Consider the following 26,375-nt stretch of genomic DNA (forward strand, 5'->3'; position numbering starts at 1 on the left):
ACGTTAATTTGATTGGCCTTCACCTTTTTTTTTCGTGCGAAAACAGCCATTTGGTGCACTGTTACATCGCTCTTTATGAGATGCAAACATTTGAGGCGTCATTTGAATTAAAACCAGGCTTGTGGTCAGTGGATTTAGTGACTAGTCCTCTGTGACCCATGTGTACCAAAGCTATTTGCAAGCCACGCAGTTTGAGACGTTTAACTTGAGTAATAGAAAACTCATCATCAGTGTGTTGTGTGTTGTTTTTTACGAGTCAGTTCACATTCACCCAAATTACAGAAGGACATTATGAGAAACAGATGGAAGTGCAGACCTAAAAGCAGCACAATGAAAAGGGTTCCTGCCTGGAGAGCAGCAGATGGTGCCTCTGATCCTCAAAGCTTTCTCTCCGTTGGCTTTGCTTGAAAAACATTCAATAAAACTAAATCTCCTCATATTAACTTACATGTACATAATGTACTTTTATTAAAATAGGTTTTTCAGTCACTTCCCCACACAACTGTACACAGAAAGACCGATCACATACTACAGTTTGGCTTGTTATGTCGAAAAATATTAAACAAGGCTTCACAAAATATATATATATATATGCATATATATAAAAAATGCACTGCCCCAGTCCCCTTTTACAAAAGAATGTGTTCCGCAAAGGAAACATATAATAGCACCATGATCAATTAAACTCCAATACAAATCACATAACAGATCATTATAACAACACAATTACAACAAAAAAAACAAAAACACAGCACATTGAGGTTTTGATGACATCAAGAAAACACTATTTTGTATTCATGAAGACGACCAACGGGCCGTAGTGTTTGTGTGTCTATGGGATCGAGTGCATAGATCAATGAAGGTACGACCCGGATGGAACTCAACAATCTGAATGCGTGGAACTGAGGGTTGTGGGCGACGGCCGATGCGCTCGAGCGTACCATGTGACCTGTGGGAGGGCCGAGGTGAATAAATGAATGTCTGTATAAACGGAGCGAGTGTTCAGACGAAGGAACACTGTCGTAGGCGAATCAACTCATAAATATGTAGCACATGTGTCAAATATTTTCTCCCTGCATGTAAAAAAAAAGAAAAAAAAAAAAAAGAAAAAGTGTCCATGGCTCTGTTCAATGACTTCCGGTTAACCGTTGAAGCAGACCGGGCCCACTTGAAAACCAAACTTCTGGTTCCCCTTCCCGAAATCGGGCACGGCCACGTCGACGATGGGCAGCGTGTTGGAGAGCGGCGCGTCGAACTCCAACACCGTCCTCTCTTGGCCCGAGCGCGTCTGCGGGCAGAGAGACGCGGCTTGACAATTATTTATCCTGAAAAGAAAAGAAAAAACCCCCCCCAAATGTCCGCTTCCGCGTTTACGACTCTCACCTGACACCCGTCGTACAGCGCGCTGATGTAATGCGCGTTCTCGTGCGTCAGCTCCTCCCCGTTGGCGCCCCTGAAGCGCAGGGCGTGCTCGTGGCCGTAGGTGGCGACGTGCAGCCAGCCGGCGGAGTTCAGGCAGTGGTAGGTGAAGGTCTGCTTGGCCGTGGCGCTCAGCAGCTGCAGGAAGGTCAGCTGGACCACGTGGAGCGGAACGTCGTCCGACCCCGAGTAGGAAATCTGGGGGGGGGGGGGAGATAAAACAGATTGCGTGATGGTAAAAAAAAACATGAATTATCACTAATGAGAGAGAGAGAAAGTACATTCCATGAGTACAGCTTGGGATGTGACACCCGAGGGGAGCTGCAGGAAGCCTCCACGAGTCCTCCATTAGTCTCCACTCGCTGAGTAACAGGCTGTCCGAAGGGGGGGAGGGGGGGAACGGCTAGGTTTTGTTATACTTATTACTTATTTTGGGAATGGTTCTAATCCGGTCACGTCGGCATCGACTGTGGCGACGAATGACTTGATAATAAAGACTGAGCGGCGTTGTAAGTCACTTATGAATAATGTCAAAAGTCGTAAATGCCAAATTTCCAGCATCCAGTTATTAAAATGTGTGCCTTTCGGAAGACAACAAGTGCCGCTAATGAGCGTCTCAACCCGAGACGGCTACCAATCTGCAGCAGTGATTAGACTCTTTCACTTATGAAATCCCCCCCCAACACACACACACACACACACACATACACACACACGGCCGTTGATTGGTATCACGTGACAGCGGCACACTGTTTTTCACCTGTTTTCCTTTCCTGAATTTACTGTACCAGGTGTCGGGCTTCTCCCCTTTCCAAGCTGCTAACTTCACCTGATGGGAAGACAAACAAAAAGGAGACGACTAAATGCAGTCATTCAGTCGCCTGCTGGCCTTGGACTGAGTGTGTGTGAGTGTTTGTGTGTGTGTGTGTGAACTAACCGACTGGAACTTCTTGTCAGGATGCAGACATGTCTCTCCCTGTGCAGTGAAGTTACAAAACACCTTGAAGGAGTCTCTATGGCAACCCTGGTTGGGATCTATCCAGTACTCACCTGGAGAGAGAGAGAGAGAGAGAGAGAGAGAGAGCAGAAAAAACAAAAAATTATAACTGTGAGCACCAAACAGAGGAAAACATACAGTTAAAAACAGAGAAATAGCAGACTGAATACTATACAGATGAGAGGAGTTAAGGAGCAGCTGATGGAGTACCATTGGGGAGCTCTGGGTGGAGGAGCCACAGCTCCTTGCAGGTGCGGGCGGGGCTGTGGTACGTCCCCTGTGGGTTCCGCAGACCGTCCACCTCGACCTTCATGGAGGACAGAGACGCAAACACCTCCTCCATGCCCTCCTTCTCCTTCATATCGGCGTCCCGGCCCGCCTGGTCCCCCTGCACCCATCCCTCCTCGCCCCCATCTATCCCCGCCTCCTCCTCCTCCTCCTCCCGCCCCTCCACCTCCTCCTCCCCGCCGAGTGCGGCGCCGTCCACCGAGTTGTGGGTTCTCCTTCTCCGCCCGCGCTCGGGCAGAGGGGACATGCCGACAGCCGGCCTTCCCTGAGGAGGCAGCAGGAGACACGCTGAGGGTCTTTTGTTGTTAATTACAAGTTATGAGGGTTTGTGTGGCTGGAAGCGGAACTCACCGGCGGTCCTGGAGGTCCCGCGGGACCGGTGTCTCCTCGAGGACCGGTTGGGCCCTAAATGCAAAGCAGAAAGAGATGAACTCGTGGCGCCATGACAACGCGCCGTGAGACTGATTGAAGGAGCACAGTTACCAGGTTTCCTTTGGAGCCCTTTGTACCAACAGCTCCCTGCGAGAGAGACATAAAGGGCTCACGTTAAAGACACAAAGAGGGGCGAGGGACAACGTCCCGCTGACTACTTCCGCATGTTAAGATCACTTTGTGTACTCACAGATAGACCATTTGGGCCAGGAGGGCCGGGGGGACCCGATGGACCGACTGCACCCTGATATTAAACACGAAAGAAATAGAATCGACAAAATATATGACAAATAAATGTATTGAATAATAGCAGCTGTTTGCATTCAGTGTTATTAGTATACATTGCCAGCACCTCGTCTCCTTTTGAACCCAACAGTCCCTGGTTTCCTGGCAGTCCTCTGTCCCCCTTCTCTCCGATGTCTCCCGGTGGCCCAATCAGACCTATAAGACCACCGTGACCCTGCGCAGGGGACCAATGAGCTGAAGGTCAAAGTCAGGGTCAAAGCCAGGAGTGAATGTTTACGTCTTTTGAGTAAGGACGCACCTTGTCTCCCTTCCTGCCGTGGTCCCCCTTGAGTCCTGGTAGTCCCGACGGACCCTGAGGGACGGAGTCATGAAGGGATTAATTGATTTATCACAGAGGAGATGATGAGGAGAGGGTCCTCAGGACTGGTTTTTATCTTACTGTCCGTAAACATTGTTTTATTGGTCGCAGTATCATTGAAAACAGTATTTGGTTTTAGTCATCTTACCATTGGACCTGGGGGTCCTGTCTGCCCTGGGGGTCCATTCAAACCCTGCTCGCCCTGAGGGACACACACACAATTTTTAACCTCCATCTTTATCACGCTCCACTTCAGCGGATTAGCTCGTCACTGCCTGACTCACTCCAGGGCCGGGGATCCCTCTTAAGCCTTGAGGGCCAGGCTTGCCGGGGTGTCCCTGGGCCCCCACGGGCCCCGTCTTCCCTACGGGGCCCTCGAAACCGGGAGCACCCTGAAAAATAAAAAAACGGAAAGAGCCCGGTGACCCTCAGCAGCAGCGATGTTTTCCGCTCAAAGAGTCGTTCCCTAAGACTCACCTTTGCTCCTTTCACACCTGCCTTCCCGTCTTTGCCCGCTTTCCCCAAGTGGCCCTGGACGATTTAAAAACACATTAAACTCTGAAACACGCCACACTCAACTTATCACTTTAACCTTCGTCCTCGCAGAGCGAGGTGCGGTGAAAATGTTTAATTCAACAAGCGGGAAGTGAACACAAAAACACACAAACCCTTCGCCCAGGAGGTCCGGACGGTCCGGGTTCTCCAGCTGCTCCAGGTGGTCCCTGGGAAATGTGAAGCAGCTGTTAGATAACCAGCCACTGACTTGCACGACGACTGCATCTTTCGGGTTTGTGAATTAACGGATGTGATGGATGCTCTGGTGTCTGTGATGTAGAAAAGGAAGGCGCTCACAGATTTCCCAGGGTCCCCTGTGTCCCCTTTAGACCCGGTCAGACCGTCCACACCCTGAGGAGGCGAGAGAGATGATGACACTACACTAGATAAAAATGTGATAGTGGCCTAATGGCAGGTTAATCATGAGACATGACAAAGAAGAGAAATAAACTAAAGCTCGTCTACAGGATTTTCCGCAAATCTTTCCAAAATTCGACCAATTCTCTTTAAAGAATTCACCTAAATTACCTAAATAAATAAATGCACCCAACAGATGCAGGTGAGCCTTTGGAAAAAGACGTTTCCACAACAGAGAAAGTTGTTGAAGAAGAACAGAGCGAGGGAGGAACTCACGTTGGGTCCGGCCTCCCCCTGCTGACCGAGGTCCCCGGTGAGGCCTGGAGGACCCTGAGACAGAGACCAGACAGTTCAGCAACTCGTGGTGAAGCATCCATGTGTGTTCAGTCATGTGCCGCCCTCTAAAATGTTATAGTTCATAGTATGTTCCAGGTGTACTGCCCAGTTTGACGTTGCATCGTGCACAGTATATAACAGCGTTTCTCACAGAGTTGCCCTTGGCTCCGTCCTCCCCCGTCAGGCCCCTGGCTCCTGGGGGTCCGGCAGCTCCTGAAGGGCCCGTGTCTCCCTTCTCCCCCTGGTCCCCTTTTCCTCCCTGAGGTAGCGTAGAAGCAGAGAGGGGCCATCAGAGAGGAGAGGAGCAGAAGAAGCTCGGGGGGTTGTGAGCTGAAGATAGAGGGAGCACGTTCGGGGGGGGACGTCCATCAAAAAGTGAACCGACTCACCAGTCTTCCTGGAACCCCCACTGCTCCGGGGTCGCCCGCCTCGCCGTCCTCCCCCTGCGAGAGCGAGAGAGGGATTGTGGGTGACGAATCAAGGGTGAGACTGGGGAGGGAACAACGTCGTCACCCAAAAAGGTGTCTTTACCTTCTCTCCAATAACACCTGGCTGTCCGATCATCCCGAGTCGACCGGTCGGACCCTTGGCGGAGCAGAGGGATACACGGGATTCATACATGCTGCTCGTATCAATGAGGACGCATCAACATTTCTTTGACTTACCTGTCCCCCGATGGGTCCCTGAGGACCGGAGGGGCCTTGTTGACCAGGTGGACCCTAAAACCGGGTGTGTAACGAGGAGAAAATACATTTTAACAGTTCATCCAGGCGGAAAATGCGATGTGGTCAAGGAACTTTCAATCTTCAAACAGGATATAGCTCACCATTAGCCCCCCATGTCCGCTCTCCCCCTTCTCTCCCGGTAGGCCGGGCATGCCCTGAGAAACACACACGCACACACACACACACTTGTGTGTTACTCGTCGTCTATGCTGCGGACGTCACTTCGATGGTCCACAAACCTTGGAGTCTCACCTGCAATCCCGTCGGTCCTCTGGAGCCTTTGAAGCCGCGGAGTCCCTCGTCTCCTTTCGGGCCGAACATGCCCTGCTGGCCCCGGGGGCCCCGCAGTCCGTCCACCCCCTGATGTGCAGAGGAGAGAGGGCATCTTTCTTTTCTTCTTTTCGGGGCGGGGAGCATACAGACAGACACAATACAAAGCAGGGGGGGGGGTCGGACTCACCGGAAGTCCTGGCTGACCGATGACACCTTGAGTGCCGGCGGATCCTTGGGGTCCCTGTGGAAACATTCAGACCTACTCAGATCTACTCTGGTGTGGGGCAAAAAAAAAGTCTTTGCTGATGTTCTCCTCCAGCTTCCGGACTCACGGCTTCGCCTTTGTCTCCTTTGCTGCCTTTCTGGCCGGATTCCCCTTGCTCGCCCTGCGGAACGAACACAACTTGTGTCACCACAGCACGGAGGGCACACTCCCCCCTTGCCTCGCCGACCCGCAAGAAACCTTCCACCTTATTACCTTATCCCCGTCGTCTCCGGGAGGCCCAGCGGGGCCCGTGGCCCCGAGCGTCCCCACGGGACCCTGGTCTCCGTCCTGACCCGCGGGTCCCACCGGGCCCTTGTCTCCCTGGAACACGGACGCATTCAACAGCTGTTACTCCGAATCAGACACAAAAAACGAATACAGTAAGGTAGTGGGAAAAAGGATTCGTTGTTACAGGCTCGCCCTTCTCCCCCATTGGTCCAGGTCCTCCAATGGCTCCGCCCCGACCGGGCTGACCGATGGCGCCGGCGGTTCCGGGAGGGCCCCTCTCGCCAGTCGACCCCTGCGGACAGTACACGACGCAGTGAAGGTTCACATTGATGGCTGCAGTGCCAAAATAGTTGAAACGGTTTTGGTCGTTTACGTGGGAAAAAATAACCCTGGTGTCATTGGACTCGGACAAATACACACAACTCGTCATCCAAAATATGAAGATCATTGATTCTAAAAGAGATCACTATTGTAACTCACGATGGCTCCTGATGATCCGGTAGGTCCCGACCCTCCTTTTAGACCAGACGGTCCCTGGAAAGATCGTACCGTATTTCAACTAATCGGCAGAAATACAAATCCATACAAATCAAGGTCATTTGTATTTGTTTGCGTTACCATCATCCCAGGGCCTCCTCTGCTGCCTCTGAACCCTTTCAGTCCTTGAGGGCCATTTTTCCCAAATGTCCCAGGTAAACCCGGATCCCCCTGGGACGCAAAATTAAACAGTGTGCGATCAGATAACAAATGCCCGAATCTACGAGAAGGTAACGATCAGTTCGCACGTACCTTTCCACCCTCCTTCCCGGCGGTGCCCGGTAAACCGTGCTCCCCAGGTACACCCGGGGCCCCTGGGTGACCTCGGTCCCCCGTAGGACCGGACTCACCGGACTTGCCCTGTCATAGATTAGTTGGAGTATCATTTAGTCTCGTGTGAAACCAGGTAGACCAGCATTTACCTGGTGTTTCCTTCCCCTCCGGACTGTAACGTTAGCTTACCGGATGTGTTTCATGCAGCAACAAGATCAGACTTTCTCTGCATTACAAAACAGAACAAAGTCACATAGTTGAACTCACCTGTGGCCCCACAACACCTGAGGGTCCGGGAGGCCCCGTCTTCCCCTGGAATCCCTGCAGTCCCAAAGAAAGATGGATGGAAAACACAATATGGTGTGTGTGTGTGTGTATGAACTCCTGAAATTTCCCCTAACCCACCGGCTCTCCTCTTTGACCTGGGTGACCTGGAAGACCATCTTTCCCAGCTGGACCCTACACACACACACACACACACACACACACACACACAGGTGAAATGAATTGGAGCTCAGGGTAAAAGGTGCTTCATTCAGTGAGCTGTCAAATATTCAAACATCAAGAACCTTCCCCTGGAGGAGATTCATAGCTGCATATGAATGTGATTTATTTTCCGGTTACTCCTCTGTCAGGATTACTTAATATTTCGTCCGACTCCTGACGCGGCATGAAGTATTGACTCCTTTAAATCTGCACCAATACAAAATACCACCTGCCATCCTCTCTGCTTGCTGGGTTTAATATAGATTGTCTTCACCGTGCAAGCTGGGAGATGAATGTCTTTAAAAGGGTTATAATGACTGTATACACCTGGGAAATTATCCATTGCTTTTGTCATTATGCTATGCTAATGCAGAATTTTATATTTTATATTTATGAATGTCCCAGAACAAGAAAAAAACAGATGGAATTAAGTGGAGTCACTTTAAATGTTTCGCAACTCACGCCTGATCCTTTAGGTCCACTCTCTCCATTCCTTCCTTGCGGCCCTTGAGGTCCCTAAAAGAAAAACACAAATAATTAATTATAACATTCAATTAATTAGCTGTTAAATTAATAAAATGTATACACCGTGTTTTTTTTTTACCCTTTCTCCAGAAGGTCCTGGGGGTCCGTCGTTTCCGGAGGTGCCCTGTGAAGAAGGAGGAGTGGAGAAGAACATGGGAGCAGTGACGGAGAGAAGCGCAGGTGTTTAAACAATGATTGACGGGGCCCCACTATTGGCTGAGAGGAGAGTCAGCTGACCTTTTCTCCAGATTTCCCCGTCGGCCCTTTTGCCCCTCTGCCACCTCGTGCGCCCTTGAAGGGAAACAAAAACGTGTTTGAGACCAAATCCATGACAGCGTTTGACCTTGTAATCACCTTGAGGACACGAGGGTAGAAGGTAGCAACTCAGTTTACAGTGAACTGCAGCCTTGTGCCTTAAAGGTGACAATTATGACGCCAACAGATCTCTCAAACTACGTTAACGCTGCAATTACTGATCGCTCTGGCCACCAGGGGGCAGCAGAAACACACGACAGAATAGCATTAGCATTTGGTTGCCTTTCGAAAGTCCATCAATCACTTTTTCCTTTTAGCTTTTTTTGTTCTCCAACAACCTGTAAAAATTACAAGCAGACAGATGATGGATGAGAGGACATCTGAGTGGAGGCGGCAGGACTTCAGCTCTCTATTCCCTGACTCACCTCATCTGACCCACCTGGTTTGGCATTCTGGGTATTTTCTTAAGTTTGTATAAGTTGCAGGATACGTTTTGGGGTTTTTGCAGATCTTTCCCTTCCCGTGCAATTGATGACCAAGTAAACGAGGGAATGATTTAAGACTCACATTCGGACCCCGCTGGCCTCCACCTCCTGGTTGTCCTGCGGGACCCTGGGTGACCACAGGAGACGGAAAAATGAATGGGAAAACTCTTGATTTCATGGTACTCATGTGCTCATGAGCGTAAAACTACTACCCACTTTCTTCCCTTTGTCTCCCGGAGCTCCCACTGAACCTGGAAACCCGTCAGAGCCCTAAAGAGGAAGAGGAAGGAGCACGCGTTCACCTTGCATGAACTACATCGACTATATCTGAAACGTCTTTATTGATTATTTTAATCATTCATTTTACTTTTGGTCCCAGTCGCCCCGGATATCCCGGCAGCCCAGGAACTCCCAGTTTCCCCTGGAAAGAGACAGAGGGACTCTTACTCATCTAAAAGTTAAACAATATTATTTTTTATTATCATTTTAGGTCTGTACCTTCTCCCCAGAAGTGCCAGCAGCGCCAGCGTCTCCTTGAGGACCCATCTGTCCTTTGGGCCCCTCAAGCCCGTCTTCTCCTCGGGCCCCCGTGGGCCCGTTGTCTCCGTCGTCCCCCTTCGCTCCCATCTCCCCTTTTGACCCTGGGAACCCATCCTCCCCCTGCAGACACGATCAATCAATCATGGGCGACGTGAAAGTCACAGAAGTCGGTTCCGCGATCAAGTTGCGTGGGTCTAAAGCGTTTGTTGGAAGGGCCGCTGGCTGAAAATCTCTCTCTCACCTTTTCACCTTTGCTTCCCTTTAATCCTCTTATTCCGTCTGCTCCCTGTCAACGGGGGACACAATCCAAACAGGAAGTCACCAACAAATCACAACGTGATGACGTTCCACCACCGGCTGGTGATGGTGTCTGCGCGAGGAAGCGATAACATCAAACTGCCAGCGTGCTGTGACATTAAACCCCCAACCCTCCCTTCTTCTGATGTATTGAACAGGGTTTGAAAAAAGGTTTTCTTCAACCTAACAGAGAACCACGACACTCGTCAGGTGACGTCCTGCATGTCCCACCTTAACTCCTCGCTGTCCAGGGTATCCGACGGGGCCCTGCACTCCCAAGGGGCCCTACAAGTCAACAGACAAACACTGACATTAAAAAGGAGCAGCTCCACATTTTTTTCAGGGGGCCTATCGGCGTCCGGGCGTACTTACCGGCAGGCCTTTCTCACCTGGAGTCCCTTCTCTCCCGGGGTGACCCTGATGACAAGAGGAACGCGTTGGCGATGACGTGCAAAAGGTAGGACCGCTGTGTGCGAATAGGTGCAAACGGGGCGCATACTCACCGAGGGCCCGTCGTTCCCGGGTAAACCCTGCGCCCCTTTCTTCCCTTGAGGCCCCTGCGAAGCGGGGGATCAGACGAAACTATCACCAGGCCGTCGCCCCCCCCAAAGGCCCCCGACCCACGGCGGAAAAAACGACGTAAAAGTGTCTTACCTTCTCTCCGGGGAGCCCCACCAACCCCTGAGGACCGGGGAAACCCTGTGTGTGTGTGTGTGGGAAGGGGGGAGGGGGGTGGGGGGGGGGGGGGGGGTAGAAGGAGAAGAGCGTTAGTGCTTAGTGCGACCACGCGGCGGCGGCGCGAGTGAGCGTCCTGCGCAGCATCGTACCACAATGCCCGGGTTGCCCTGCTGTCCGGGTGCGCCGATCTCCCCCGGGCCTCCCTGCGGCAGACAGGAAAACAATGTCACGGGGGCGGGGGGGCAAGGGGTGGGGGGGACGGAATCGGATTATCTTCTGCTGTTATTGTCTGCTGTCTACTCACTATGTTTCCCTTTGAACCCTGAGCGCCGTCGATTCCTCGAATGCCCTGCGAGGAGCGGAAGGAGGAGTCAAGTTGAGTTGTTATTCGTGGGATGAAAATAAATGAGGGTGCACCTCATCTTTGATTCATGGGTCTTCTGCCAATGCAAATGGGGGCGGAGCTGCTCGGGGGGGGGGGGGGGTAGGGGGGGTTGTGTTTGCGACATGATGTTTTTGGCAGAGAGGTGTTCGTTTATATCACTTATCACGAGATAAGAATTAGAAAACATAGCAGCAACGCAGCTGGATTTATGTTGGTGGTTGAATGGATCGACGCTGAGGTGCGAGAGCAGGATGGATTACGTGCTCTTTATGTCTTTTAAGGTTGTGGAGAATGCAGACAGATGTGTGTGTGGTTGTTCATTTGTGTGTGTGTGTGTGTGTAGAGACGGTGTACATTTCCCACTCACCAGCTGGCCTTGGGGACCTGCTCGACCTCTGGGGCCGTTCAGGCCTCTGGATCCCTGCAACACACGTCACGGTTCACTTGCATGTTCTTACACTTTCACTGTCTTTGTGAAGACCGATTGGAGTGTTGGGTGTTAACTGGGAGAACATTTTAGACGATGGGAATGTTTGATGTCAATGTGCAAATGTAGAAGTACAGTATAAAGGTTTTTATTTTCATAAAGGACATGGGGTTTTGTTTTGTTTACTGTGTGTTGCAATAGTTCAAGGAATTATTGTTAAAATAGTTTCACATTAGGTGAAATAGAAATATTCTGATGCAAAGACACTGTGTAATTATTAATATAATATTAGTAATATATATAACATAGTTATTGGGCAGCAATTGAGTGAACAAATTACTTTTGTATTGTTTTCTATTTTATCTGGTTTGGTTTCACAGTGAAAAAAATTTAACTAAAGCCAGAAAACAACATGCTGAAGGGGGACTTTTTTTAAATTGTGCGTTAAACACTTACAGCATCACCTGGTTGTCCTCTTGGTCCATTTGGACCCTCTGAGCCCTGCGTGATAAAGAAAAAAAAAATATATATATATATATATATTAAAACATCTTGTACATAATCACACACAAAAAAACAACAATGACCACCAGAGTGACCTCTCACCCTTTCACCCGGCTCTCCAGATGGACCTACAGGGCCCGGCTTTCCCCTTTCCCCCTGACAACACACACACACACACACACAGATTATCAATCGGGATAACAAATTAACACCACCTCACTTCACTAGCCAGATGACTTACGTTGTGTCCTTTGTTTCCAGGGAGACCGGGTAAGCCATCGAAGCCTCTGTCGCCCTGAGAACCACACGCACAGGTTACCGATGTATTTACAGGGACTCACCTGAGACGTGACGAGTGAACGGTGTGAACATCAGTTCATCTCCACCTTTGCTCCAGCCTCTCCTATCATACCACGGCCGCCGTCTGTGCCCGCTCGACCCTGACGACACACACACACACACACACACACACACACACACACAGAGAGAGACAGTAGTCAGACATTTGATGACCTTTCTGTAAAAAAGAAAGAATACATATATATTTATTAAAAAAAGACAAAATATTCTCACCCTTTTCCCGATTCTTCCACTCTGACCTGGTAAACCTGTTTGTCCCGCAGGGCCCTGGGGTGGGGAGGTGGGGGGGAAGGGGGAAGGGGGGTGAAAAGAGACTAATTCAAAGAGCTGTACATAAAAGGAGCGAGGGGTTGAGCTTGTTGCCGTGACAACCAGCCAACTTACCGCTGGCCCCGATTCTCCACTGCTCCCCTTCAGCCCAGAGGGACCTGTTGCACCCTGGGAAGGAAAGAAAATGATTCAGATGTTCAGACAGGTCTGTTTCTTCAGGACCGCGTGTGTGTGTGTGTGTGTGTGTGTGCATATGCATGTTGAGATAAATACAATGAACAAATCAACCTAATATCTGACATGACCCCTCATTTAAGATGCATCGATGGTCGTCTTCTCTTGTTTCCATTGAACTTTTCAGCGCGACTTACTGAATCCTCAGTACAGGTGGGCTCTAATTAGAGGTTAAGTGTGACAGTGGTAGTTCGCTAGCACCACAATTAATAAACATGTTAAAACAGGTGATATCCTGATTCACAACATCCAATATGTCAGCTCGAACTCAGTCTAAACTGTAGAGATTGCCACCGACGTGGTCCTGAAGATGTCACTCACCAGCGGGCCGGGTCTCCCCCTGAGGCCGAGCGGGCCTGGAGGTCCCTTCATAGCCAGCTAGAAGAGGAGGGAGAAGGAGTCACACAGCGTCTCACACGCACGCACACACACATTCGCTCTCGGGTGTGTTCACAATGTAACGGTGGTATCTCAGGTGCTCGCGTACCTTGGTCTGCTGCAGGATGGCCTGAGCCTGCGCCTCCTGCGCAGAAACCAAAGTCCCTGTCTTTGAATCACCACTGGACTGGAACTGGACACACACACACACACACACACACACACACAACATGCGTTTAAGAGAAACTCAATACTCCACCCAGTGGCCAATGTGTAGCACTGCAACTCCAGTCTTGCAGAAAAAGGGGCAAATGGATGAGATTGAAGGACAAATCCGAGTCATTGAAAACATATGGTGGCTTCCATATGAGGCTTCTAAATGGTTTGAGGAGTATGAAAACGGTTTGAATCACATGTTCTGGCCTTGAGTGTCACCAATTATTAATCCCAACAAACACCCGATGAAGTTTTAAAGAGATCAATAAAATGACGTCAGTCTGATTTGACCCCGGGTCGAAGCCCTGAGGAGCGAGACTGGATGTTTGATTTGAAACACTCCGTCCGGGGGCCCAGTGAAGGCAATGACCCTCAGCCATCCCATCTCTCAGTTAGGACATTCAATCATTCCCATTGCCCCCCCCCCCCGCCCCTGGGGCTCCGCTGAGGGTCAACGGGATCAAATAACTGCAGGCCCGAGACGCGTGTCTGGGAGTTACCGGTATGAGCATGATGTTCCCCGGGGGACCCGGGATCCCGTCGGCTCCGTTGAGGCCGGGACGTCCCTGCGGACCCTGAGAAGGAGACAAGGAAGGGCGTCAGGGTTTTACGGGGGGGGGGGGGACGGCGTCTCTCTCTCTCGTCGAGACGAGTCCTCACCAGCTCCCCCGGGTCTCCTCGAGGTCCCACTGGTCCCGTGATTCCAGAAGGTCCGGGCTCCCCCTGCGCGCGCCAAACAAAACGCACAACAAACCAGTTAGACTGGAATTATATTCCACGTTTGATTATCAAGAGAAAAATGGCTGACCTCAGGTCCCGGAGGGCCGTATGGTCCCGTGATCAGCGTCCCCTGCGGAGACATTTCACAGGAATGCGGTTGGAGGAAAGCTCACGCGATGCAGCGAGGATGCAGGTCCACCTGAGTCACTACTTTAGGATTTAGCATCATCACTAGCGGCCCCAGATGTGGATGCAGTGGTATCGCCGTCTCAGGTGTTACATTGTTCTCAATCCACGTGTTTTTTTTATCTGGCGCCTGTCATGGAGTTCCGATCCTCCATGAGTATTAAAAAAAATTCCCAAGTAAATGGAATGCAGCATAAGTGCAGTGTGATGCAGTTTCCATGTTTGTTTGTTCTCTCTTTGTCTATTAAACCACAGCCAAAAGACTTTGACACAGTATTTCATGCCTTATTTTTTTACCGCATTTGACTCCCGATCCCGTAGACACACGATTCAAACCGTATATACAACACTGTGTGTGTGTGTGTGTGTTGGTTTTCACTCACCGATCCCAAAAGGCCCGGCTCTCCTTTCTCCCCCTTTTCCGGAATGTCCTAACGAGACGAGAAGGATGAAGACACACACACACACTCACGACAACAACACCAAAGCAGATTGGTGGCTAGCGGGTTTAGTTTAATGGCGGGGTACCAGCGCGTTGACGGCGTCCTCCCGCCCCCTCTCGGCCGGCCCGTAGCGCTCGTCGTACTCCTCCTCGTACTCGTACTCGCCGGCGTGGCGCGGGTCCGTCGCGTTGTCGTAGTCCTCGTACTCGATGATCTGTCCGACCGGCGCCGCGCGGAGACAGGGGAGAGCGTCAGGGGGGAGGGGTTAGATTAAAAAATACGCATCAAAAAAAGGACGAGTCTCACCTCGTACTCGGTGACATTGGGACCCGGCGCGGGGTCGTAGAGGTCGCTGTAGTCGAACTCCTCGTACTCCTCGGCCGCGACCTTCTTAGGTTTCTTCACCTGACGACGGATCAAAACAGAGACACCGTGTTTGGGAACGGATCGACTGGTAGAGACAGGACGCCAGTTTTAAGAAATAGAGCGACGTCGTGTGTCACACGAAAGATGTCGCGAAGAAGCCAAGTATTTTAATCAATTTTAGCCCCTTTAGGAAAGTCGCCACTTATCCACCGACCGATCGGCCGATCGCAGTAAGTCCAGGAACCCGTTGAGTCCAGCCGGGCCACAAATCAAAGAGCGGAAGTGGATTGGATACCTCCCCCCCGCCCCCCCCCCCCCCCCTTGGGAGAGTGAAGCATTGGCACAAAGAGCCTGGCCAAGAGTTAGATCTTCAGTACAAACAGATGAGTCGCCACTTTAGCTCCAAATGTACTGTACTGACATCGAGGATCAAAACGGCCAGACGTTTCTCAGTGTGCTCAACATTCGACTCTCTTTCAATCTATGCCACCCGGAGTATAGTCCGTGAAAGACTTTCGGCGCCGTCCACGCTGTGAGAAGAAAGTGGGGGGGGTGTCTCACCTCCTCGGGCTCCGCTAGTATCTTGTCGTAGGGCAAAGGGGCGTCGCAGTCCGGGATGAAGTCCCGACAGTACGTCTCTGCGGCTCGGGGGTCGTCGACGATCAGCAGCTGCTGGATGGCTCCCTGTGTCACAACGACACACACACACACACACACACACACACAAAAGTCAGTGAATCGTCGTCCTCAAGCGAGGGCAGTTCAGTCCGCGGTTCTCCCCCCTCGTTCACACGTCCGGACACACGGAGCGGAGCCTGAGCCAAACCCAGGCCCCTCAGGGGGAGTTGTTCATTTAAACAGAAGGAAAAGCCTGACACTCAGAAAACAAAGGTCAACGAGCACACTTGAGATCTGCCTGAATGACCTCACACTGCTGAGGACGAAACAGAGACGGAACTCAAGCCCAAAAAGACCGTAGACAGCTAGAGGACGTGCTTATTGGTGCATTTTGTGAGCTTAAGCTGGACTGTTGTCATCACTGCTGAAGAGCTAGGGGGAACATCCAAGACCCTTTGCACGCCTCTACATCATCTGCAGCGTTGTGGAGCTCCAGCACTGATGGTTTGGAGCCGAGGGAAATGTGCAGTACGGCCTCGCGACCACCAGAGGGCAGTGAGAGGAGAAAAGCCTTTACGGCGACGCATCAGTTTTATGGATGGATTGAACCAGCAGCAACAAGCAGCGTTGCTTCCTTTCAAATCAGGTCAGATGGGTTCATGGTCAACAAAGTGAAACAAACACACACACACACACACACAGTAAATCCACGGACCTCGAACACGTCGGCGTCCAGCAGTCGCGTTCCAAACACGGTGGCCCCCTCGGTGCTGATGTGGGGGTCGTGACCTCTCAGCAGGTCCAGGGTCTCCAGTTTGACGCAGTCCAGGTAGAGAGTCACCGACTGGCCCTCCACACTGTACGCCACTCTGTGCCACCTGCAGAGAGCAGAGAAGAAGAAAATCAGAGGAGGTTCAGAGGTGAAAACCAAAAAAAAAAAAGATGGCTGCCTGTGTGCGTTTTTCGTTACCCACTTTCCGTCAGCCAGGTTGATCTTCCTGAAGGTGGGGTACAGTTCCGGAGGTGGCTGGCTCTCGTGGTCCTCGTACAGGAAGACAGGAGAGCGGCCGACCTCCACGCCCAGCTGCTGTGTGCCCTGAGAGGCGGGAAGGGAGCGGGAGATGATGGTGAGAGGGACACGTCGTCCCAAAGCGGTTGCAAAGGTTCCCAGTAGAGAGGGAGGGAGAAACGTTGCGTTACCTGCGGGTCGTACAGCGAGAGGAGGAAGACCTGGGAGCCCTTCGCGGCTCGGACCGTCGTCATCACGGAAAAGTTCACAGGAAACGGAGAATCTGCAGGAAAACGAAATGCGCACACACCCACGTGAGGACTGAGGAGCACGTCACGCCGTCTCCGTCTCCTCCTCGGCGCTCACGCATTACCAGGGAAGAGTTGCCTGGTGGGCGCGCTCAGCTGAATCTTCTTGTCGATCCTGAAGGAGAGGTCCGTCACCTCTCGTCCCTGCCGGCTGGTGCACAGCCCCGCCTCCAGGGACACGCCCTCCATGTCCTCCGACAGCTCCAGGACACTCAGGACGTCGATGAGGTTGACTGCAAAAGGGACAACAAGAGACCGTCGGGTTTGACCTGCAGCTCGTCATCGTCGTGGTCATCGTCGTCGTCGCCACCACCGGGTCCGGGTGTCTACGCCCTCAGCTCACGTAGGAGTGAAGACTCACGCCGCCGCCTCCCGAGTGCAAAGTCGCGCCCATCGATATTCCTCGCATCATATTGGCTATTAGCATCCTTTTGGAGTTTGGAGAACTCAAAACATTCTCTCGTCGACGTCTTTTGCAGCCGAGCAGAGAGACGTTTCCACCGAACACAAGTAAAAATACACAAACAAACGACTTCCAGTGAATTGTGTCAGGCCTTTAATCAAGCTACTAATGAACTGCTTTTATCAGTCGGACCATGTGCTTCCTGGCTGCCTCTCTCTCTCTCTCTCTCTCTCTCTCTCTCTCTCTCTGTCCTTCTGGGACACATCGTTTGCAGCAGAAGCTTTAGTGTAGTCTCATGAATACACCCTCATTGGCAATGACTCGCATCAGTCATTACACAATAAAACCTGATGCCAGAGGGCAGTAAATAATACATGTGTTGTGTCGTTGGATCGGAGGGAGAGAGAGAGAGAGACAGAGAGAGAGAGAGAGAGAGAGAGAGACAGAGAGAGAGAGGGGCTACATGAGCAGGAAAGATGGCGGAGGAGAGGAGGGCATGCCTCTACTGGTCTGGCTCCAATTCGCACGTATTTCTGGGGCTTACGTAAACTCTCCATCTGCTCTGCACGTTTAAACACACGCACAAACACACACACACACACACACACACACACTCACTCACAGGTTGGCATGGCGTCTGAGTGCCAGATGTACTTGTTGCTCTACTTTTTCTCGTTTTGTCCGTCTGCCAGCCCGACTGCTGTGTGTGTGTAATCGTGTCTTTTTGTGTGTTATTCACTGATAGACGGAGAGCTACACGATCAAAAAAAAAAAAAACCTGCTGTAACTTTCACGATTCAGAGGATCGTTTGTCTGCAGGGATTTCTGCTCCGATGACTCGCTGCAGCCCCAAAAGACAAAAACATGCACCGTGCAACAGCGGAAACAGTCCAGCGGCGTGATGACTGTAACAAATCGGGCCAGAACACAAGATGGAACTGGAAGTAAAAAGCAACGCTCTGAACAAAGGAAATAAATAAAGCTTCATTTTGTGTGATTGATCGGTTCTGTACAATTAAAAACAAAGAGAACAAATGACATGCAGTGGTTTTATTGGCCCGCATTCAGCTTTTCTAATCGCCTGCTGCTTCATATCCAGACGGGAATGTGGTTTCAACAGGATTCATTTTATCAATGAAAACATTTATGCAAGATAATATGCAGATATTTGGTGCAGAATGATCCCGTTCCAAGCAAATGAGCTATTATGAAAGCTAAATACTTTATATCTAATATCTATTTTTGGATGTTGTGTCCTAGAAAGTAAGTGATTAACGCTCAATGGGCTACTATTGGACGTCTGCGGCGCCCTGGTAGTATTTATCTTTATTATCTTTCTAGCCAATTTTTAGCATGTCTAGCGAGAAAAAAAAATACTCTTTTCTTAAAGGCCTAAACAAAAGGCTATAAGGTATAGGACCTGGTGTTCAGACATGTTCGAGCCACGTTTAGATTTAAGGCGACACGGCTCCTGGCACTCACGAGCCGCGTGTAGGAGGAGAGGGGTTTCACTCCTACATACCAAGAAATGATCCGACATCTGAATGCAGCAGAGGACAAGACGAGACACGGAAACCCTCGGCCCCGTCTGCACCGAAACACGTCAGGTGCAGTCGATTCTTAGCATGCACGAGTACAGCACGGCAACCACGTAACGCACACACACACACACACACTTTACATCCACGCAGTGACGTTCTGGTCTTCATCAGCCTGCCGCGGTTCTCCCCGAGCCTCCTAGCTGTGGTGTTCCAGGGCAACACCATCAACACCATCAACATGCAGACACATGCAGAGCATGTCAGATGTACACCTCGACATAAAGGTCAGCCACTGATGTCTGAACACAAAGATGAAGTGTGATAGATAGATAGATAGATAGATAGATAGATAGGTTGGTAGGTAGGTAGATAGATAGATAGATAGGTATATAGGTATATAGGTAGATAGGTAGATAGATAGGTATATAGGTATATAGGTAGATAGGTAGATAGATAGATAGATAGATAGATAGATAGATAGATAGATAGATAGATAGATAGATAGATAGATAGATAGATAGATAGATAGATAGATAGATAGATAGATAGATAGATAGATGGGTCTTCTGGACACCAGATGTGTGTCGGTGTGTCTTTATGTGTAAGGACTAAGACTTTACTCAGACTAAGTACTTGTTTTGGTGTACTTGTGGTGTTGTATGTGTTTGTGATTAGATCGTCATCGACTCAGCAGCGGCAGGGAATGCGGAAACATTTGATAGGAAACAAGAGCCAATAGCCCCCCCCCCCCCCCCCCGGCCCTCTGCCTCCTTCTCCCCGGACCTGACCAGGAGGAGGATGGAGGGACCATGTGTCTTCTTTGCTCCCACTTCAGCTGGCTCTGATCAGAAAACCACACTTGACAGTCTCTACACACACACACGCACACACACACACGTGCATTTACTTAGATTAATCCTTAATATCGGCTGCAGAGAGACGGGAGAAGCTTGCAGACGGACAGAAATGTGCCCGTTATCTCCTTCAAAAAACTCTAGTTAAAAATCTTATATCATCTTTAAGTCCTGATATCTCCTGACCCCCCCCCCCCACCCCTCCCCCCCTTCCAACCAAAAACAAAAGATCTCAGACCTTCATGCCAACAAAAGTCCACTCTTCCTCTCCAACACAGATCAAACGCTGCATCAATATTAGTCAGACGCGGGGCTCCATCTCTTCACTACACACACAGCTTTATAAGTATTTTCTTAACTCATTTATAGCACACATACCTCCTGTGTTAAAGTTCAAAGTGCACTTACACATACAATACACATTAAATAGGTTACAATTTTTTGGAACATTTCTGTTTTAGTTAGGAGCGAACCACAAATCGGCTTTACCCCGATCCAAGTGAATCATTTCCTGAGCGACGCATTACATCCCGCGTCACGTCGAGTTTTGTGAGTTTGGGGGTTTGAAACATCTGGGCGAAAGCTCTAAAGTGACGGCGGGCTTGGTCCTTTTGGATAACGAGCTGCAGAGACGCATCGCGACGACCCCCCGCGTGACAGAAACCTTCAAAAACAAAACCCCCGGCAGTGCGACAAAGAAAACCCCCGACGATGATGATCTAGTGAAACAATGAGCATCACCGGTGACGACACGACCCTTTGAAAGCCAGCTGGTCTGGTAGGAACAAAGCAAAGACACTACAAACATGACGTGTTTGATAGATGGCAGTAAAACAGACATGCTAGCAGCGCTGTGAGGCTCGTAAACATTCAGATTATTAACGTCTATTACTACACTGTGAATATCTGGGGAGAATATCAAGGCAGTCCATCTTAGTGAGTATTTGAGACCAGAGGGACTTCTGTGTAGACAAAACTCATTACAATTATCAAGATAACCCAAACTTTTTTACGTCTGTAGGATAATAAAAAAATAAATTAGCGACTAGGTTCATAAATTAACTATAGATGAAATGCATTTAGTGTACAACAAAATACAACCATGATTCTGGAGATATGTATTCAATAAAGTAATGGGAATGTTGTAAAACCACTGTAATTTTTAAACTGTAATCAATAGAATAATACCAATGCGCAGTTATGATTGTATTCAATGTAATGTAATCTACCGAAATGCATTCATGTAACACTTGACTGAGAGGCCTTCAACAGCCGAGCTACATCGAACTCACCAGGAGACCACTCCCAGGGGGCGTGGCCACAGACTCCTGTTCACACCTGTACTGATTGGTATAAATACTTGTAGGCGGCCACTGTTCTCGAGTTCGCTGGTTGAAGACAACGGACATGGTCTCGGGATGGATAAGACTGTCCTGTGGCCTGTTTGTTGCGGAGACCAGCGGCTCCTCAGCCGAGATGTTCTTTTTAACACCCTTAAACACCCTTCCATTTATCAAATACTTTTGATTTTAACTGTTCATTCAAAGATGTCTCCCGTCCGTCTAGTGTTTCTTCATTATTTGAACACAACACGTCTGAGCTTTTTATTTAAAGAATTGCTGTGATTGATTATAATACTTAAAAACATTTTTTTCGTATTTGCCAGTGCAGATTTTACCACATTATCTGTGTGTTTAAATTGATTGTTTCTTCCGACCGAGCGTTAACTACAGATACAGATGATGGAACAAAAAGAAAAGAAGCTACGTGAGTAACTTCCCTCAGGGCGAATCGTTTGAACCTGTAAGAAGTGAAATCCCAAAACACAATGCAATTACATCTCAAAGGCAAAGAGAACCAAACAGAGGTGTTCAAGTTTGTAACTTCAAAGAATTTTGAGCAAAATATAAGCCACAGCTCATAAAACACATTCGAACACACTCCCTAAAAATATTATCTCTAAAACATTGTGCCCGTTGAGACAAAGCAGCTAATTTCACAATTTATTCCAAAGTCTGTCGAGCCTCTGGTGGCAACACTAGCAGCCACAACGAGCTAACGAGCTAGCACGCTAACAAGCTAACAAGCTAACCCGCCTTTTCAGGGAATGAATTAATGTGTGAATTAATAACATGCATTCTCGTCTTCTCAAGGCGCCAATTACAGGGAACCTATTAACCACGGCACAGAAAAGGTTATTTCCGATGATCATTTAATAAAATATGGCCCCAATTAGAGTAAAATAGACCATAAAGCAGGGAAAGCTTTAAGGCGGTGTCACCCTGTGATGGACAGCTCCTCCGCAGTCCAAACATGGTCACTTCTGCTCGCTGGTCGCATAAAAAAAACAAGATGGAGACCACTTAACACGAGATGGCAAAATGAAAAAATGCAGAATTTGAAACTTTAAAAGTCCACTCTTGACGTGACGTTAAGCCGCTGAGGTTTTAAATGTCCTTTAGTGGAAATTTCTTTAGGCACATATTTTTACTGCTTGTATTGGTAAAACAGTACTCGAATGCGCCTTGATAAAACTTCTAGTCGAAGAGGAAAATGACTCTACAGGGAGTAAAATTGTGTATTTGGTAACTATGAACTTACAGGTTACTGTACTATTATGCAATGTGTTTACCAGATTTAACACTTTAACACTTTAAGCACGGCTAGAGCTGATGAACTGCAGATATTCAAAACCCAAAACATTGCACCTGATGATTCCCCTTGGACTTTCTGAATGAAACTCAGCTGCTGGCGCTGACCATGTAGAACAAATGTGTCAAAATCAAGGCCCGCGGCCCAAATCTCAAATCCCAAATCTCAAATTTGTACTGAAATATAGGTAGTTCAAGCTGAAAAGGTGAAGCTTGTCCACCCAAATAAAATGTGTCTACACCTGAGACCATTGCTCTTTATTCCGCTATCTAAACGTCGTAAATTGGGATGATTCTGCGAGAGGAGTTAAAAACTGCAGGTCCAGAAGGCTGAGACGCCTCGGGGCGCGTTTGACCGCAACTTGACCACATTTCTACAAATAACCATAATCATAATTCACAGCCGACCCGCTGACAGCCAGGTGTGTGACTGCATTTTAAAGAAAGCAACAACAACAGCAACAAACAAAAAAACCCAGAGTGACGCGTAGCGGCAGACGGCTGATTTATGGGCGTTGTGACGGAGTTTGTGCATCAGCTGAGGAGGAATGTGAGCAGAATGGAAGTGTGTCGAATTATCTCTGTGTTTGTCCTTGCCAGGTGGGGTTATGTACGAAAAAAATTCCTATGTACGAGGCTGTGACCTGTGACTGCCAGGTGCGAGAGCCCCACCCCCCCCCCCGACTGCTTGAACCCAGATGACCCCTGAAGGTCCAGGGTTCCCATTAGTAACTCCACTAACGACCTTGACAGAAGAAGTGAGGACCGAACGTGTAAAAAAAAAGCCCAAAAACGGCAAACCGCGATTCTCGCCGCTTCATTGAGGGACGATGAAAAAAAACAACAGCCTTGGTTTGAGGCTTTTCGTTTGAACTGCAGCCCAAAGAGTTATAGAAAATTCTTTGAAGGCAGCTCGGGTCATGACCTGAATACTTCTGGGCTTCCTCCCTCGGCATCAGGCAGCACGTGGAGGCAACATGGCCGAGTCTTTGCCAAGCTGACGTAATCCCAGTTAAAAGCCGTCGGATGCTGACTTGCGAATGAGACGCGGGCGTAACGGGAGGAGAGGAAACCGGGTTGAGTCCACGAGGAGAATCGATGTGATTCTTTCTCCGAAGGTCAAGAAGTGACTTTGAAGTGAAAGTAAAGTGGTTTTTAAGTTAAAAAAAAAAAAAGAAAAATCCTAAGACCTGGCAAGCAGAGTGATGGAAATACTCCAGGAATTCATCCCCCTCGGGCCATGAAAGACACGTGACATGTTAATTAATGAGCTTTACTCTGCAGAAATATTTGTGCTAAGCTAAGCTAACCTGCACCCGGCTTATTGACCTTTCAGACGGAAAGGAGTGAGCTTTTATCCTAAAACTACTGCTGCCAGGGGGAAAACATGGAAGTAGACCTCAACAATAACTCGATAACTCCATCATCAACTGGTACTATTGTTCGAAAAGCTTCCAAAAAGCTACTGAACAGACCAAATAGGTTTGGAGACAGTTCAAGACGATCAACTGTCTCCAAACCCGAGAATGAACTTTGACACCCTAAATGATCCGGTTTCAAAACGTGTCAATTCTCTGAACGAAAACTGAGCTAACAGCAAGACAGTACAAAATATTTGAAGGTCAAATTTAATTTTCGAGCGTGACCCGACTCGTCTGTCCGGGCCACCCCGGGGCGGCTCCACGCAGGTCAAACGCAGACGCCGAGCGCTTTGGGTTTCACTGCGGATCCCCGTGGAGGCCGCATCAAGTTCCCTCGTAGGGACCACTTAAGCTTTTATGGAGCATCGGAGGATTAAAGCGCTTTGTCCCTCGTCAAACGCAACCCTGCTAAACATCAGCGACACCAGGCCCTAAAAGGCGACCCCCCCTCCCCCCCCCCCGGCCCCCCCAGGGAGAATCCATGTAAGCGGTGCGGTTCAGCACTGCTCCCTTTGATCGGTTCCCCACTACCTGTCCAGGTGGAAGATGGGAATACACAGCGATGCAGGTATGAAGGGCAAGTCGAGACATATGGTGAAAATGTGCAGCAGAAGATTTTCGAGGTGCACTTCATTGAGCCTCATGAGCTGCTGGGGGGGGGGGGGGGTAAAAAACTATTCCAATTCATGGAAGCTCAGTAGAAGGGGGGGCGAAGGGGGGTGTAGGTTTGTACCTATATGACAAATAAACTTCAACACCACCAATCTCTATGCAAAATAAAGGGCTGACAGGGAGTGTGAAACATTGAGAGGACAAGGGGGGGGGGGGGACTAATAAAACTCCCATTTAAAAAAGGCTAATAATTTGCAGAGTGGTAGGGGGAGGTGGGGTGGGGGGTGGGGGGTTTAATATGTCAGCCTACCTGCTCTCGAGCTGTGAAACACCGAGAAGAAGAGCAGCAGCAGCAGCCACGTCCCGCGCGCCGGGCTCCATCGATCCATCTTCATCGGATGCGATCACTTCCTCGGTCCGCGCGACACCTCGACTCGGAGGAAAAAGAGTTTCCTTTTGGCTCGGCACGCGCGCGCGCCCGCGTCACCGGTTAATTAATTAACAGCGCGCGTGCACGGAAGCTGGTTTTAACGGATCTTTAAAACGCATGCGTTTTAGCACGTGCTCCTGTCCAGGTGAAGAAGCGAGGCCGAAAAGTTTTCTTCAATGACGCAAGGTTCTTTCTCTGCTCGCCCGCAGATGATTCTCCTCCCAACCACCCCCCCATCCTCCGAAGAGACCCCTCCCTCCCCCCTCCCTGTGTGGGGCACGTGGAACATTGTTTCCGCGCGTGTCATTATTTATTATCAATATTGTCTGTGGGATTTAAGGGTTATGTTTTATAGTTATGTTTATGTTGTGTTTTTTTTGTCTACATGGGCGACACATTAAAACGCTGTCACACACGCGCGCGCACACGCGTACATACTATATATGTGTGTGTGTGTGTGTGTGTGTGTGTGTGTGTGTGTGTTGAGCACCTGCTAAAAATAACTAAATATGAACCTGTAAGCACAGTTTCTGTATGAAAAGACACCCATAAACAATGAAATGTAATGTTCTGCTCTGTAACTCGCACACGCACACACACACACACACACACACACGCACACACACACGCACACACACACTGACACACAAAGCATGCTGGGACAGGACAACGCTGCTGCCGAATAAAAAAAAAATATGCCGCTGCAGATTCCAAATTCCAGTGCCTGTCTGTCTTTGCCCAAGACACACTCCCTTAAAACACTAAACCGCCATATTCCTCTTATAGGAACAATAAACATGTTTTTAAAAGCCCCGAAGCGGAAAATTAAAAGTGCCCCCTGCCTCCTATGGAGCTGTTATCCCAATTTAACCGTGAGGTCAAAAGAAAGTAAGCTGTAACGTTTTAGGGAGACGTTTACAGGGTGAAGGAAGCGTGGACATGCTGCCTGCGACCACACAGGCCCATTGGCTGCCCTAGGCAATACTAACCCCCCCCCCCCCCCCAACCTACCACCTATAGGCCCACTTTGAACCATAACCCTTTAAAAGTTATATTGATAAATTAATTAAATTAAAAATAGCATCCATAGTGGAGCCAAATGTGATGGTTTTGAATCAGAAAGTCCTTCCATTGACTGAGTTGCACTAGACAGGTTTTCAGGATTCATATTGGCCTTTAGAGGGCGCCAAATACCCTTTTCTGACCAAAAATTGACATTGACATGATTTCAAAATGCTTTTTATTCATTTGTTCTTCACACTGTTTGCTCACTGTGAGTCAGGCTGTTCATGATGTTTGAGACAATGTCATTTAAATCCTCCCAACGTGTCACAAAACACAGAAGTCGGACCTGACTCCCACAGGACTGAGCGGGTAGATAATCTCACCCATGTGACACTTTCTCTCTCTGTCTTCTATCCTCTTACGGAGGGCTCTCCTCCCGTCTCTCATCCCTCAGAGCTGCTGACCTGTTGGTAGACTTT

General features: G+C 49.3%; 1 protein-coding gene across 1 annotated transcript; it reads right to left on the minus strand.

The window, feature by feature from the left end:
* Positions 1 to 337: 337 nt before the first annotated feature.
* On the minus strand, positions 338 to 25,047 carry col5a3b (collagen, type V, alpha 3b). The gene is made up of 66 exons (XM_062564632.1): positions 24,772 to 25,047; positions 17,045 to 17,212; positions 16,863 to 16,954; positions 16,637 to 16,758; positions 16,378 to 16,540; positions 15,606 to 15,728; positions 14,985 to 15,083; positions 14,764 to 14,892; positions 14,619 to 14,666; positions 14,138 to 14,179; positions 13,990 to 14,052; positions 13,830 to 13,904; positions 13,223 to 13,306; positions 13,057 to 13,113; positions 12,616 to 12,669; positions 12,445 to 12,498; positions 12,258 to 12,311; positions 12,113 to 12,166; positions 11,974 to 12,027; positions 11,824 to 11,868; positions 11,308 to 11,361; positions 10,860 to 10,904; positions 10,705 to 10,758; positions 10,532 to 10,576; positions 10,381 to 10,434; positions 10,250 to 10,294; positions 10,109 to 10,162; positions 9,822 to 9,866; positions 9,539 to 9,700; positions 9,408 to 9,461; positions 9,257 to 9,310; positions 9,123 to 9,167; positions 8,538 to 8,591; positions 8,380 to 8,424; positions 8,238 to 8,291; positions 7,695 to 7,748; positions 7,557 to 7,610; positions 7,269 to 7,376; positions 7,098 to 7,187; positions 6,960 to 7,013; positions 6,664 to 6,771; positions 6,465 to 6,572; positions 6,319 to 6,372; positions 6,174 to 6,227; positions 5,966 to 6,073; positions 5,815 to 5,868; positions 5,654 to 5,707; positions 5,520 to 5,573; positions 5,378 to 5,431; positions 5,140 to 5,247; positions 4,929 to 4,982; positions 4,593 to 4,646; positions 4,409 to 4,462; positions 4,218 to 4,271; positions 4,025 to 4,132; positions 3,889 to 3,942; positions 3,681 to 3,734; positions 3,489 to 3,596; positions 3,327 to 3,380; positions 3,188 to 3,223; positions 3,056 to 3,109; positions 2,627 to 2,969; positions 2,357 to 2,469; positions 2,180 to 2,248; positions 1,384 to 1,617; positions 338 to 1,288 (listed from the first exon to the last, which is right to left on the minus strand). Exons 1-66 carry the CDS (start codon positions 24,848 to 24,850, stop codon positions 1,142 to 1,144), a joined length of 5,229 nt encoding a protein of 1,742 aa, XP_062420616.1. The 5' UTR covers positions 24,851 to 25,047; the 3' UTR covers positions 338 to 1,141.
* Positions 25,048 to 26,375: the final 1,328 nt, after the last annotated feature.

Source organism: Pungitius pungitius, chromosome 9, assembly GCF_949316345.1.
Source record: "Pungitius pungitius chromosome 9, fPunPun2.1, whole genome shotgun sequence".
Lineage (NCBI taxonomy): Eukaryota > Metazoa > Chordata > Actinopteri > Perciformes > Gasterosteidae > Pungitius > Pungitius pungitius.